This window comes from Echinops telfairi, unplaced genomic scaffold (genome assembly GCF_000313985.2).
Source record: "Echinops telfairi isolate 266 unplaced genomic scaffold, ASM31398v2 ScPeMD7_8;HRSCAF=38, whole genome shotgun sequence".
In the NCBI taxonomy this organism is placed as follows: domain Eukaryota; kingdom Metazoa; phylum Chordata; class Mammalia; order Afrosoricida; family Tenrecidae; genus Echinops; species Echinops telfairi.
Window position 1 is genome coordinate 16,334,083 of NW_022103905.1, and position 15,330 is coordinate 16,349,412.

Sequence of the window (15,330 nt, forward strand, 5' to 3'; positions counted from 1 at the left end):
AGCAGGGAGAGCAAAGGGGCAGAGCGGAAGCGGGTTTCTTACTGTTTTTCTTATTGAAAAGGTCACCCCCCAAAGAGGTATCATCAGGCTGTGACCTGATTGAGAGGTTGGACTCCACCGCTACATGTTCACAAAGGGTCAAGTTCACATAAATATAACTGCCAGAGCCCCTCTAAGATAGAATCAATTCGATGGCAGTGAGTTTGGTTTGGGTTGGTAAGGTAGCTAAAAATTTTGCCTACAGAAAATTCTTTTTTGAAACGTACATTTCTTAAAAGAAATAAATCTCCCATGGGTGGAAGAAGGTATTTTTGATCAGAGATGTTTACTTATGCTCTTCTTGCACCCCTCACCATGGTTGCCTCTGGGCAACAATCCACCTGTGGGCCAGGTATGCCTAGCCAGTGACTTTCTCTCCACGACTACCCTTTCAGAACCCTGTGGGGTCTATTGATATCCTGGGATTATTGGTTCGCTCTCCCTGAAACCTACAAACACAAGCCTCTTTCTCCTTGCATGCCTTCTGTGGTGGTTAGATTTTATGCCAACTTGATACATGTGTGTGGAAATCCGGGTGGAATTCAACCTGCCAGTCAGGTGACAGTCTAGTGCTGCCTCCTTGGGCATGTGACTTTTCATTAGAGACACACTGGGAATCCCTCTCTCTTGCTCTTTCCCTTTGCCTCCTGCCTCTTTGGATTCTATGTCTCTGTCTCCAGGAATGGCCCCATGTGGGCCACTGACCCTGGGTTCTGTCAGCGTTTGTCCATGTTCCCATGGATCCTTGAGCCAGGGGACTCTGCACTCACCAGCCCGCGATCTCCCTGCTTCTGATTCACTTTTATGACCCTCTGCTGCAGCTGCATGAGTCGGAAGAGGGCTCCTGCCAGCTTCAGACCCAGGGACTTGAGTTGGACTCGATGGGGGACACCTTCTTGATATAAAATTACTTCTTGATACAAAGCTGCTTCTCAGACAGACATGAGCGTCATTGGTTTGGTTTTTCTTGACACCCCATCCTAACACATCTTCTCTGCCTGACGCCCCAGATAAGGACTCCTGCACGTTCGCTCTCTCCCTGGCTGGCCCTCCACCGTTCCCAGCCATGTCGTCTTCCTTGCAGGTGGCCACATTAACCCAGCCGTGTCATTTGCCATGTGTCTCTTCGGACGGATGAGATGGTACAAATTTCCTTTCTATGTGGGAGCCCAGTTCTTGGGAGCCTTCGTGGGGGCTGCCACCCTCTTTGGCATTTATTACGGTGAGTGGGGCCCCCAAATCTGAAAGGTACAGAGAGCGGGGCAGCCATCAAAAGTCATAATTGCTTGGCAGAAAGAAGTGAGACAAGGCAAGAACAAGGAAGCCATGGGCCAGTGGCCTCTTCCCTGCTTTCTCTGGCTTGTTTGGGAGATGAGTTGTTGCAAGTGTTCAGAGAGGGACTATGGCAAAGTCTCTGAAGCAACGGGCAGAGCAGGGACCTGGGTGGGGAGTCCCCAGCCCTTTCCTACGGAACTGCCAGGGCTCCCGTTGTGCAACAACTTGTGGGGAAAGCATGCACGCTGGTGATTGAAGACCCAGACTTGAGTTCTGACTGAACCAGGGAAAGCTGCCGACCCATGTGGCATCGTTTCTTTCTCTGAAACATGAGGGAATTGATCAGATGGCTCTAATGTCTTTCACACTAAGAAATCCTTGTGGTGTCATGAGAACAACTACTCCATCTGACCCAAGGTAAGTTCCAATACATTTTGACCCTCACATTGAAGTCCTAGGAAACTGGGATTTAGTAACAAAGCCTGAGAGATCTGGATTGTTGGAAGGAACCTCTCCCCAAAGAATGTTTTGCTAAGAATTACAGTCTAAGAGAATTACAGAGGAATGTAAGGCCAAACCAGAAATTCTGAGCATCAGCAGCTATGGCAAGAGGGCCGTCTATGCTGCAGATGGCCTGTCTTTTGCTGAGGGGACATCTTTACTATGCCTGGAATCTTCATACTTTGGAGTAATGTCAGAGGGTAGTGGGATCCCTCTGGGAATTACGAATATCGCTTAGAGCAGAACTAACCCCTACTTTGGCTTTAGGTCAATCTACAAAATTCCAAATATTCTGCCAAAGAAGATTGGTTCCCAGGACCCACGGGCTTGGAATTTGGTCCAAGTTTTCAATGGAGCATCAAGGGTGGCCAGGGCTCTCTACCTATGACCCATCACCCTCAGCCCCAGGCCTAATTCCCCTAAGAAGCTCTGCAGCTATTTTGTTATGAAGTGGAGGGAGGCAAATAATGCTGCTGTGCCAAGCTGCACCTTGGTGTTTGACTGTCATTGTCCAGTGCATTGACTTCCCTCTACCCCACCCAGAAAACACTAATGAAGAGAGCTCTGTCTTCTATAGATGGACTTATGTCCTTTGCTGGTGGACAATTGCTCATCGTGGGAGAAAACGCAACTGCACATATTTTTGCAACATACCCTGCTCCATACCTGTCCCTGGCGAATGCATTTGCAGACCAAGTAAGTATAGTTTAATATAGACCCAACTTTGGTTAAAGGACATAAGTCAAGGGTACATCCTAGGCCTATCAGAAAGAAAGGCTGAGTTTCCAAAGCCAAGGGTCACTGGGCAAAACCCAAGCTCTCTTTGACAAATGTTTACCTTTGCAAAAGTTGACCCCATTGAAAGAGGTTTCTGCTATCTCTTTACTAGGTACACGATTTTCACATCAATTAAGTTCCAGAAAAAGAGCAGGGCCTTTTGACCTCTGCAGGGGAAAAGAAGGTTCACTTCACTATTGATTTGTCCGTCTGGCTGGTGTAGTAAGGAGGTCTCAAGAGCAGACATTTCTATTTCAATTTAAGAAGTGTGCAGTGTGGTAGTTGAGCCTGGGGTGTCCTGTGTCTCTGTCTCCCCATGGGCATGGGCCTTTCCAAACATTCAAAGTAGCTGGAAGAATTTCCAAGTATTTGTGGTGTTGCCGTTAGTACAACCTTTGGGATCAGTTTATGGCAGGGCCAACATTGTCAAACCAACAGATTCTTCCTCCTTATGGAGCCCCAGACTTGACTGGTTAGCTTGACCACGGAAGGAGGAACGGACAACTTCTGCAGCCACTCAGAGCTCCTCTTGTGATCGACAATGGGCAGGTTGGAGCAGGCATGAGTGAAACATGAGTCTTTTAGTTGGCCAATTGTGTCCCTCTCCCTTTTCGTGATGGATGAAAACGTGGATGCCCTCATGTCCTCAGCCTTTTTCTTTCCACGTTGGTCAACAAAGCAAATAGGCACCCAGTGTCCATTGAGCTCTCACTCTATGCTCAGCCCTGAGCCTGGAGGTTGAGAGTCTCACAAGAGTATTTTTAAAGACACACAATTCAGAGTGTGAAAATGCACATTCCGATCACAGTGGTGTCCTCAACGTCCTACATGGCTTCATTCCTTGGTTTCCCGGTTTTCCATGCATAAGATCGAGTAGCTATTAGTGCTCATCATACTACTTATAAGGATCAAATTAAATAGTGTGAGGAAAGTGCATTGTGAAGCATATCTGCCAAGGCATTTAGAATCTAGTTGAGGAACAGAACAATTACATAAGCACAAAGGAACAAGGCAAAACAGAAACTCATCAGATAGGAAAGTGGAATGTTAGGGGTCACATCTAGGAATTTACAGCAGTGAGCGCTTTGATGAGCTAAGACGATAGGAACAAGTCCCAGAGAAAGAACTGTTATCTGAAGTTTCAATAATAAAAGCATAATAGTTCAGTGAAAATCATGCATCTTATTCTACACTGGAGTATTCAACGTGTTTAAAAAACGTCCCCCTTCAAGAGAGGGTGGTCCCGAATGAAAAGAACCAAAAGGGAAAGAGGGTTTGAGCTGATTTCACACAAGCCGAGAGTGGAGAGCCGGGATAAGCGCTCAGAAGGTGCATGGGAGTTTCCCACAGTTTGAAAAGCCGGCAAGCGGGCTGTCTGCTGTTGGTGTTAGGGGCCACTGTGTCCCATCCAACTCATAGCAACGCTGTGTAAGGGGCAGGAGTTTATTCTCAGGGCAGTCAGAAGGGCTGGGGGAGGTGGGAACTGTACCTGCCTTATGTACGCATAAAGCTCATGCAGCATAGCGCAAACTGCCTGCGTGTTTGCTGGGTCCCTCACGTCGGGTGACTCACTATGGACACTGGAGCTAGACAAGAAGTACAGAGTTGCTGTGCAGTCCTGTGTTCCATTAAATTCAGGTCAAGTTTGTCTTATAATGAAAAAGATGGGCCGGAAGAGATGGCTCAGGTGAATCCAGGCCATTTCCACTGAAAGGAAGGAAGGAAGGAAGGAAGGAAGGAAGGAAGGAAGGAAGGCAGGCAGGCAAACATCAACTGTCTCTCAGGAACCTTGGCATGCCCAGAAAAAGCTTGTGTATTTGTGCCTTGTGATGCGGACCCAGACTCACTTTCTCATAGTCTCAGGCTGCTCTGAGGAAGGGAGGACTGAAGTAAAGCCTCAGCCCCTGTATCCTTTCCCTCCGCCCTGCTCCCCTCCACAGGGCCCTAGGGAAACGCTCGATTCCTTCTTACAGGGGCAAGCCTGGGCCCCTCCTGAGATTTGTTTGGCCCCAGAAATCTTTTGTGGTGAAATGAAATCACTTAAATATAGCTCTTCCATAGGGTTGCTAGGAGCCCTGGTGACCTAGTGGATTATGTGTTGGGTTTGCTAACCACAAGGCCAGCAGTTTGAAACCACCAGCTGCTCTGCAGAAGAAAGAGGAGGCTTTCTACTCCTGCAAAGATTTATGGCCTCAGAAATCCACAGGGGCAGGACTCTGGCGTCCTACAGGGTCACTATGGGTCACAATCAATTCGATGGCAATGTTTGTTTTAGTTTGATAGGGTTTTTATAAGTCAAAACAGACTGGATAGTAGCAAATTTAGTTTGAGTACCCAGGACTTTGTAATTCCCACCAAATGACTAGAGGATACCATGCCAACAGGATGTGTTCAACACGGATGCAGGGAAGTGGTCAGTTTTGCTAAAGGACATCATGCTCGGTAAAGTAGAGAAGCAGTGAAAAAGAGGAAGACTCTCAACAAGATGGATCGACACAGTGGGTGCACCAAGGCGCTCAATCATAACAATTGTGAGGATGGCATTGTTTTACATAGGCTCACTAAGAGGTGGCATGGGCTCGACAGCACCCGACAACAACAACAACAGTAACAACTTGGTACCATCTAGAAGCAGAGAGAGAGAGAATCCTACGGCCATCAAGGAAGAAGAGCCACTGACAGAAGGGGGGCAAGATCCTTCTCTGAAGTTGCAGCAGAAACACCAGAGGCCATGAGACAGAGTGGCAGGTGGGCTTCCTGGCCCACAGAGGCAGAGGCCAGAGGACCATGTGGCCAAGAGGCCAAGGCCCAGCGAAACATGACGCCAGCATGGCTAAGAAGAGGCACTGCCGACAAAAGAACTATGTCCTTACCATGTTGCAACCGTTAGCTTCCCTAATAAACCCCCACAAGCCTGAGAACTGTCTGCAAGTTCTGATGGAAATGCGATGACTTCCCGACCCGAGCAGAGAAGTAGCGTGCTTAAGGGCGGGTGGTGTCAGATGAGGTTAAGAAGGATGGAGAGTGGGGCCATGTCTGACCTCTGCCTTGTAGCAATCTGCCTTGCATGGGTGTAGAGGGGGATTCTCCTTTTACTATGGGAGCTGTAGGAGGACAGATGTGGCCTCTGCCCCATTTCCTCAGCACCCCGACACCAGGAAGCTTGAGGGCTGGCAGTCCCAAGGAAAGGAGAATGATAGAGAGAAGAGTGTTTGAGATAGAATCTCAGGCTTGCCTCTTACCGTGCATTTGACCTTGAACAAGTTAGTCAAAAACTTTAGAAGTCTCAGTTTAGTTTTCTGATCAATGGAATCAATGATATCAACCTCAGAGCATCGTTATGGCGATGAAATTGCCGGAACATAAATGAAAAGTCCACAAATGATAATTATTTTTTACCCTTGCCATGGCCTTTTCCCTGCCCTGAAGATGGAATCTTATAAAATTTTACTGAATTCTCCAGTGCTACAGCTTCAGAAGTATCACCAAATGCCCCAGCCACAAGGAGGTTCCCTGGTCTTCGGTCAGTGGAGCTTCAGGTTCATGGAGGGTTATCCATTTCTTAGATGGTCTTTGTTCCCACAACTGCAGCTTCACTGGGGCCTCTCTTTTTTATGTCATTTATTTTTATTTTCCACAAATATATATTGAAATCTCAAGAACTCTAAGGGTCATATGGTATCATATTTTTCCCTATCAGTGAAAAAATTTAGAGATTACGTATTCCAACTTCCTCATTTTATGAATAAAAAACAGAGGTAGGCAAATGCTACTGTTAAAGTCCTAACTCAGAAACACAGGCATCATTGGCAGAGCAATGCGGGGCCCCACTCTGACATTCTTTTTTAATCCCCAAGAAAATTCTCTAGAAGCCCCTCACATTTCTTGGACTTTGGAAGGAGATCATAAAAATGCTAATTGTGGGTCAGTTGACACCCAGCAGAACTCCTGGTTACCATGATCATTGGCTACTTTACCTTAAGATTATGAAATGGTGCAGGAATTTTTAATAATTTAATCCATAAACTTTCGTTCAGCCAATAAAGACTGATGGAGCACCCATCAGACCAAGAGTAATGCCATGGAATTCCTTCTTCAAGTTCGGGGTCTGGCATCCATATCTTCTAGGATAATACGGTTGAGGCAGAATTGTGGTCAGAAGGCAACAAAAGCCCACAGGTGGAGTTTCTGCTCTGCCCGGAGAAGCTGGCAAAAGGAAATTTGAAGAAAGGCATTCATGGGAGAAAACATATCTCTTTGAATACAAATTATATTAGTATTATTATTTGGGGAAGCAGATGAAATGGTGAAGAATTCAAACTCTAAAATCAGCTGCCTGCTCTACACCCAGATTCTTTTGCTTATAAACTGTGTACCTTTGGGCACATGCCTACCTCCTTCTACTCCAGTTTCCTCCTTGCATCTCCAGCCCTGAGGGGACAATGTTTACAGGCTCTGCAGCCAGCCAAAAGGTTGGTGATTCAACTCTGCCCAATGTCTCCACAAGAGAAAGGCTTGGTGATGTGTTTCTGTAGATTACAGCCCCAAAAGCCCTCTGGTCGATTCTCCTCCATCAGGTGGACTTGCTATGAGTTGATCTTGACTCAACATCACCTCACAACAACAACAGCTTCCTAGTGTTATCAGGAAGTTTTAAGGAGCTAAAGCACAGGAGGAACTTGGCGCACAGTAACCACTTCATGACGCAGCTGGTAAGGTAATTAAGAGCTTGGAAATTTTAGAAAACGGAGAATGAATAAAATAACTGTCTCTAACTCACCATCTCAGAAGCGTTGTTATGATTTCTTATACTTTCTCATGTTGCTTATCTTTTGTGCATGTTTTTACATATAAAACATAATGTACATATAATTTATGTATTTTTCACTTAATATCAAACATTTTCAAGTTACAACATAGGTTTTATGTGTATTTATAAGGTCTACATAAAGAAAACCAAACTCACTGCTATGGAGTCCAGGTCCACTCATAGCCCCCCAATAGGACAGTTAGAATTGCCCCATGGGTTTCCAAGACTGAACCCTTAAGGGAGTAGAAAACACAGTCTTTCTCCTGAGGAGCTGCTACTGGCTTGGAATTGCCAACCATGTGGATCGCAGCACCACACAGAACCACTCCACCACCGGGGCTACTGTAATGACTATATAATAAATACTAAACAGGCACACCAGGCACAGTTAGCCTCCCTCCTACTGTTCAGTATTTAGATGGCTTCTATTTTCCAAGGAGCCTCGGAGGTGTCATGGGCTAGGATTTGAACTGCCAATCACCATGTTGGTGCTTCAAACCCACAAGCCCCTCCGGAGGTGAAACATGAAGCTGGCTGCTACTGTGCAGGGCCATCATTTCAGAAATCATAGCTAGAGTTACCATGAGTCAGCATCACGTTTCGCGTCTTTCAGTACTGTGAACATGTTTCCACTGATTTTATCAACATGAACATAATTATCTTTTGTGTTTTTTCTTATAGATTATTTTCACGGGATAGTTCTTAAATATCTAACTGAGTCAGAGTATTGAATACTTTGAAACTTTCCCTTTTAAAATGTATGTAGCTAAATGTCCCTTACCAAACAACTGTTGTGTTTGTTCCATTCTACTAGAAAAGCGGAGAAAGCTGGTATTTTCTTAAAAGTTGCTACTATTTGCATGTTTTCATTTGTACTGTTTTTCCAACTTATTTATTTCTGAGTTTCACTTTTCTAAGATTTTCTACTTGTCTCATTGTCCTGCCTATTGATGGTCATCTTACGGTGCTTTCCCCACGAATTTGAACGAGCCTTTGGTTCATTTTCCAGGTCTTTCTATTTGGCCGGGTAGGAGCTTAGCAGTGCAGTGTTGCAGTTTAGATAACAGTATCTGGAGCCAGACTCTCTTGGTCCTAACTTGAAGCCACTTGCTCCATGTATGGCTTTGGGCGGGTAACTTATCTGTAAGTGGGGACACATACGAGCGGCACCCCCTTTGCTAATAGCTGTAGGAAGAACAATCCGCGGCACTAGTCTCTTCCAATACATGCTCATCATTTTCAGATTTTTTTAAAAAAAAAAAAACAACCAAAATCCCTGCATATGTTCTCCCCCTCCAGGTAATCTCCACGACGTTCCTCCTCATGATTGTCTTTGCCATTTTTGACTCCAGAAACATGGGCGTCCCAAAAGGCTTAGAGCCTGTGGTCATTGGCCTCCTGATTATTGTCATTTCTTCCTCTTTGGGACTGAACAGTGGCTGTGCCATGAACCCAGCTCGAGACCTGAGCCCCAGATTATTCACTGCATTGGCGGGATGGGGGTCAGCCGTCTTCACGTAAGTAAGAGCAGAGCAGAGGATTCCAGCTGTGCTTTGATGGGGAAGGTGGTGCTTTGACTTTGGGTGTGGAGGAGATTAAGGCTACACTGTAATCAGAAGCGGAACCGTTTTACTGGTGTTTTGTTGTGTGCATATGTGAAGATGTGAGAGAGATAGACAGAGACCGATATAGACAGAGACAGAAAAGATAGAGAGCAAGTGAATGATGGCTGGCTGGTTCCAGACTAATTGTAGGCCTGTGTCGTATCATCATCATCATCATCATCATAACTCATCAATTGTTATATGATGTTCTGAGCATATTTTGGTCATGCAACATGACCACACATCCACCTCATGGCACAGGTGGGGTTAGACTGTACATTCTCTGCTACTCTCTAGGACGCCCTCTGGTGGGTGAAGCACGCTCCCTGTGGTTCATCCACTGACGACTTCACTCCACTGATCTGTAGGCAGCTTTACCTGTGTGATGGGCACGGGGCGGCGAGGCAGGGAAAACTCCAGATCTCACGAAACCTCGCCTTGTGCAACGCATGTTTTTATCCATTTTTTATTTTTAAAAATTTAATACAGTTTTATTGACATATCGTACACTCCCATAGTTAGTCATATTTTAAAAAGTTGTACAATCATCTCTACAATCAGTTCCAGAACATATTCTTCCCTCTCGTATTCATTATTAGATTCTCATTTCCCTCTGTGTTAGACAGGGTTCTCTAGAGAGATAAAACCAAATTCCTGATAATTAAATATATTTATTTATAAAGATAATTAGATATATAACAAGAAGTGAACTGTTAAATTATATACAGATAAATATAACAAATGAACAGTTAAATTATAAGCACTACAAATGGCTCAGGGCTGTGAGAGACTAGCAGTCCTTCTCCTCTCTCTGGTGCCAGATCCCCCCCTATTTATAGAGTGAGGCTATTCTCAGCACAGCAGCCAATCACAAGGCAGATCACCAACTGTCAACTAACCACCAGTCCCAACTGCCAGTCCCCAGCTCCAGAGATGCCTTAAAGGGACCTCAACTTACAGAGACACAGTCCACAGGGTAGGCGTCCCACAGGTAGTATAGTCTATAAATTGAGGCAAAGAACGAGCAAGGCAGCCGCACACTGGTCCGATGATCAAAGAGCAAGAGACAAGAAAGATGAGGCTCACTGAGCCATTATCTCTCCGCCCTTCAGTTAATCCCACTTGTATTTATCAGCCAGGCTGGCATAATAAACTATATCACCCTCCAACCTCCCTCCCCCCACCTGTGACCCCAGTAAGCCCCTAATCCAGGACTGTCTCTACAGCTTCGCCATCCCAGTCTTCATATGCTGGAAAACATACCAAAAATGAATGAAAGAAAGAGAACAGAGGGGGAATAAAAGACTAACAACAATAAAAAAATAAACCAAAGTAAAAAAAAAATCAAGAAAAAGCAGGGAGCGTTAAAAACTAGAAGACATTTAAAATGGGTCAAAAGAAAGATCAGATGATCAGGTGTCGCATTTTAGCCTAATCACATCTGCCATGATGATGTTTATGATAATTTGTGTTTGATAGCAAGGCTATTCACATCCCTCAACTATGATCAGAGGAGATTACTCAGTGACTTCATCCATGTAGGGACCCTGGAAATGGATTTTGGGTTCCCACTGTCATCCATTGCCTTCAGCAAATCTGGTGTCCACAATTTAAGCTCTGATATAATTCTCTCCTTTGGATTTGGATTTTATTACTTATCATCCTTGGATCACACAGGCTAGTGTGCTTCTTCGCCACACTTTGCTGTAGCACCCATTATCTTCAGTGATCTCTTCTTGAAGACAGGCATAGAGGAAGGGCCGTGTCATGGCGACTAGAATCAAGTGCCTTGTGCCATGTATCAAGTGCACTGGCAGGCCCTAAACCAAGTGCAGTGGGCGTTCCCATGGAGGAGGGTCTAGCTCTGTGTGGGAATGTGGGGAAAGTGTCACTGGAGAAGTGAACGCTAAGTTGGGTGTTGATGGATGAATAAGATGTTCTTCAATGTGAGACCTCAAAAGAAACAGCCAACCCCACACTTTCTACCTCAGGTCACACTGAGGAAATCACACACACTGTCATTTCCCACCCTCACCCCCCAGGAAAAACTTCCCCATGAATCCCTCCCTACTTTGCTCCATCAAAAGTCATGGTGGCCTATCCCTAGCCTGGCTCTCTGTGGGAAAGTTTCCTCAGGAAACCCAGTCATAATGTGAAAAAAGAGCAAGTGTGAGCAAATTTTAGCCTACTGTTTGCTGTGAGAACAAAGGACATTAGTGGCCCTAAATGCTGCCCAATGCAGTCATGTACATATGATGATTTTATTAAAATGAGAATTCTGTTGCCCTTCATCAGCATGGGAAAAAAGCTGTTCCAATAACTGGCACCACTTCATATCCCCACCATGCCCTCATGGAAAGCCTCTACAGTAGCGGTTCTCAACCTGTGGGTTGAGACCCCTTTGGGGGTTGAACAACCCTTTCACAGGAGTTGCCTAAGACCGTATTTCCGATGGTCTTAGGAACCGAGACACCACTCCTTTATCTCCCGGCGGGTCCGTCCACATGCAGATATACCCACATACGGGTCACCACAACATGAGAACTGTATTAAAGGGTCTCGGCATTAGGAAAGTTGAGAACCACTGCTCTACAGGGCATGCATCACGGATGCAGGAACGCAGACAGCTTGTTCAGTGCCATCTCTACAAGGGCACCAATAGGGCTGGCCCCAAGACAGGGCTTAGTAAACATGCACGAAAGAAATGAATGAATAAATGCTAGGTGCCAGGTGTGTCCTAGGAGGGAAGGGATTTAAAGTGATTTAAGCAGCATTGACTATGCAATCACTTGTTTACAGTAGTAATTCCCAAACAGATGGTTTTGCTCTATAGTGTACATTCGGCACTATCTGGAGAGATCCTTGTTTGCTAGGGGTTGCTACTGGCAACTAGTGAGTAGAGGCCAAGGATGAGGCTGGATCTCCTACAGTGCACAGAAGAGACCCTCACAACCACAACAACAAATTCCAAATGCCAATAGTACAAAGATTAAGAAGCCCTAGAATGCAGATCATCACAATGTAGAAAAGTTGAACAGCATGTCCTCAACTAGATAGGTTCTCTTGTCCTCTTCCAGTGAAGTACCAATGCGTATGCCCCGAAGATCTTATTCCCAGAACCCCGAGCCAGCCCTCCCACTGGTCAGAGTCTTGCTTTCGGCAGCTACTTTCCCAATCACCTTCATACAGATCCTGGACAAAAATGTCCAAGATGCTCTGCTCCCCTCCTGAACTCATCCAAAGCTCTAAGAGTGATGGTGATTCCAAATATGTAGAAACATTGCCTGTCCTTTCTCTGCTTTTATAAGTATATGGGAGAAGAACTCCTGCTATGAGAGAACTCTGGGCCATCTGGTGACAAACCATGGTCCTCATTATCATCAGCACCTCCTCTCTTTGTGCATTCACTTATTCATTCATACAAACACCCATGGGAAAAAAGCTATTAAAATAACTGGCACCAACGCCCTTTGCTAATGAAGATAAAGATCCAGTTGTTGCCTGTTCACTGGTTTATTTATGTTCTAGTTAAAGAGGATAGCATCAGCTTCTATATTAGGTTGAAATTGTCAAGTGCTATTAAGGAGGTTTGGCTACTTAACTCTAGAAGTTGAGAGAAGGTAGGAGCAGCTCCAGTTCTATGAGCGCTGGAGGTAGCATTTCAATGGAGACTGAGAAGATAGCTCAGGCAAAGAGGCCCCTGTGTACCGACACAAACTGTTAAAATCACAAGCAATCTATTCTGAGAAGGTTCACAAAGAAGATTGGAAAGGGCAGTTGTTATCACACCATGGAGAAGCTGGGCCCCCAGAATTGAAAGTTTGGGTTTTCTGTTCCCTAGTCTGTAGGCTATTGGAAAAAGCAAAGGATTCAGGGCAGAAGTTAGACATGCTATACATGCTTCACTTTAGCAAAAATGATCCGGCATTATTTTATAGGATGGATTGGGAGAGAAGAAGAGCAGAAACTAGTTAGAGAAGAGCTAGGCCCACTGGTAATTCACAGTAAACATAAATAATCTTTTAAGCTCACTACCATCGAGTCAATGCCAACTCATAGGGCAAGGTAGTGCTGCCTCTGTGAGTTTCCAAGACTATAGCTTTTTACAGGAGTAGAAAGCCCAGTCTTTCTCCCTCTAAGCAGCTACTGGGTCCAAACAGTTGACCTTATAGATCACAGCCCTATGTGTAACCACTATGCCACCAGGGATCCTCTTCTGAGTCAAAAGATCTTCTCAAAAACCTATAAGGGGAAGCAGTCACTCAAAGTGCCCCTAGAATGCCACGCGTTTTCAGGGTTCTAGACTAAACACTTCAGCAGATATCCAACTTAGATCTACATCCAAGTCTCAGATAAAACCAAGATTGAGATATTCTCAGGCTCTCACTGTTTCTGTGTGGCAAGCAGTGGAAGATGACCAGGGATTGAGGTCCCAAGGGGCTAACAGGGAGTTCAATAGAGCCTGTCTGAGTCTTCACTCTCCGTTCCGTATTGGGATGTTTCCCATCAAAGTGCTCCCCACTGATTCACATTAAGGTGTTGATGGCTTAGTGTTTGAAGGGCCTAAGGGGTACTACTAACTGTTAAGTAGTTCGCCCAAGTAAACGATTCTCTAAGGATTGTGCGCTACAACTTCTCTGCCAGTTTGTCAGACTGCGGTAGCTTGTTTGGTGCTGTGATATTGGACGCTATATCACTGGTATTTCAAATGCCAGCAGGGCCACCCAAAGTGAACAGGAGTGGAGCTTCCAGACTAAGCACAGAGACCATGAAGAAGACGTTGGCTCCCCACTTCGGAGAAAGGAGCCACAGAGAATCTTATGCATAGCCTTGAAACATTGTCAGATACGCAAGGCCTGATGAATAGGAGCAAAATAGTGTCCGAAAGAGGACTGACTAGACGATGGGCCACTCGTGTCAGGGAGCTCAGAATGTCACGGAGGAGAAGCTGCTTTCGCAGAGTGGAGTCTGATGTGAGTCTATGGGAGTAGAGCCCTCAGGATCTTGGTTTGCCCATGAGGACAACTCCAGGTAAGGAGAAACAGCTGCAAAAATCTACTGATCATCAGAACTTGGAAAGTGGGTCATATGAATCTAGGAAAAATGGAAGTGGTCAAAATGAAATGGAGCACATAAAAAATCAATATCTAATCATTTGTGAGCTGCAGTTGATTGGGGTTGGTTATTTTGAATAGGAAAATCATGATTTACGATGCCAGGATTAACACAATCAAGAGGCCTGCCATACATTTGTTGTCAAAAAGAACACTGAGAAGTCATTCATGAAGTACAATGCTATCTGTGATGGGATTGTATCCTTCAAGGAAATCCAATCAACACTACTATTATTCAAATTTATGCACCAACCACACAAATTAATGAGGAAGAAATTGGAGAATTCCACCAATGACTTTCAAACATGCAGTCAAGATACATCGATAATTATTGGTCATTGGAATGCAAAAGTTGGAAACAAAGAGGAAGGAACAGTAGTTGGAAAATATGGACTTGGTGATAGAAACAAAGTTGGAGATTACATGGAAGAATTTTGCAAAACCAACAACGTGTTCATAGCAAATATGACCTTTTTCAACAACACAAAAGGCGACTATACCCATGTATTTCTCTGCATGGACTACACAGAAATCAAACTGACCACATCTGTGGGAAGAGACACTGGAGAAGCTCAATGTCAGCAGCTCAAATCAGGCCAGAGGTTCACTGTGGAACAGACCATCAATTGCTCATATGTAAGTTCAGGATAAAAATAAAGAAAATGAAAACAAGTCCACACAAGCCTTGAGTCTATTCCACCTACATTTGGGGACCATCTCAAGACCAGATTTCACACATGAATACTAATGACAGAAGACCTGGTGAACTGAGAGGACATGATAAACGTCATCTATGGAGAATGCAAAGGGACATTCAAAAGACAGGAAAGAACGAGAAGATCAAAGTCGATGTCAGAAGAAACTGAAACTTGTTCTTAATCATAGAATAGGTACAGCAATTGGAAGAAATGATAGTCAAAGACCTGAATAGAAAACAAAAAAAGTAGAAAATTGCAAAGACCTAGCATTAGAAAACCAAAAGAAAAGAACATGCTCAGCACATCTTAAACTGAAAGAGCTCAAGAAAAAGTCAAGGCTTGAGTTGCCATCTGAACAGATTCTGTGGGCAAATGTTGAAGGATGCAGGAAGCAGCAAAAGAAGACGGAGAGAATACAGTCCCTGTAACCCAAAGAACTAGTTGACATTCCACTATTTCAAGAGGTAGCATATTAGCAAGAGCCACTGGTGCTGAAGGAAGAAGTTCATGCT

The 15,330-nt window shown here is 44.8% G+C and overlaps 1 protein-coding gene across 2 annotated transcripts in view; it reads left to right on the forward strand.

The window, feature by feature from the left end:
* The window catches only part of AQP9 (aquaporin 9), a 54,051-nt gene that overhangs the window by 30,579 nt on the left and 8,142 nt on the right, over positions 1-15,330 (forward strand). Inside the window, exons 3-5 of one of the 2 annotated variants that reach the window (XM_004709451.2) lie at positions 1,124-1,261; positions 2,393-2,511; positions 8,702-8,919. In XM_004709451.2, coding sequence (XP_004709508.1) covers positions 1,124-1,261; positions 2,393-2,511; positions 8,702-8,919 — 475 coding nt within the window. The remainder of the gene's footprint in view (positions 1-1,123; positions 1,262-2,392; positions 2,512-8,701; positions 8,920-15,330) is intronic. The other variant, XM_045286526.1, reaches the window with a different exon arrangement.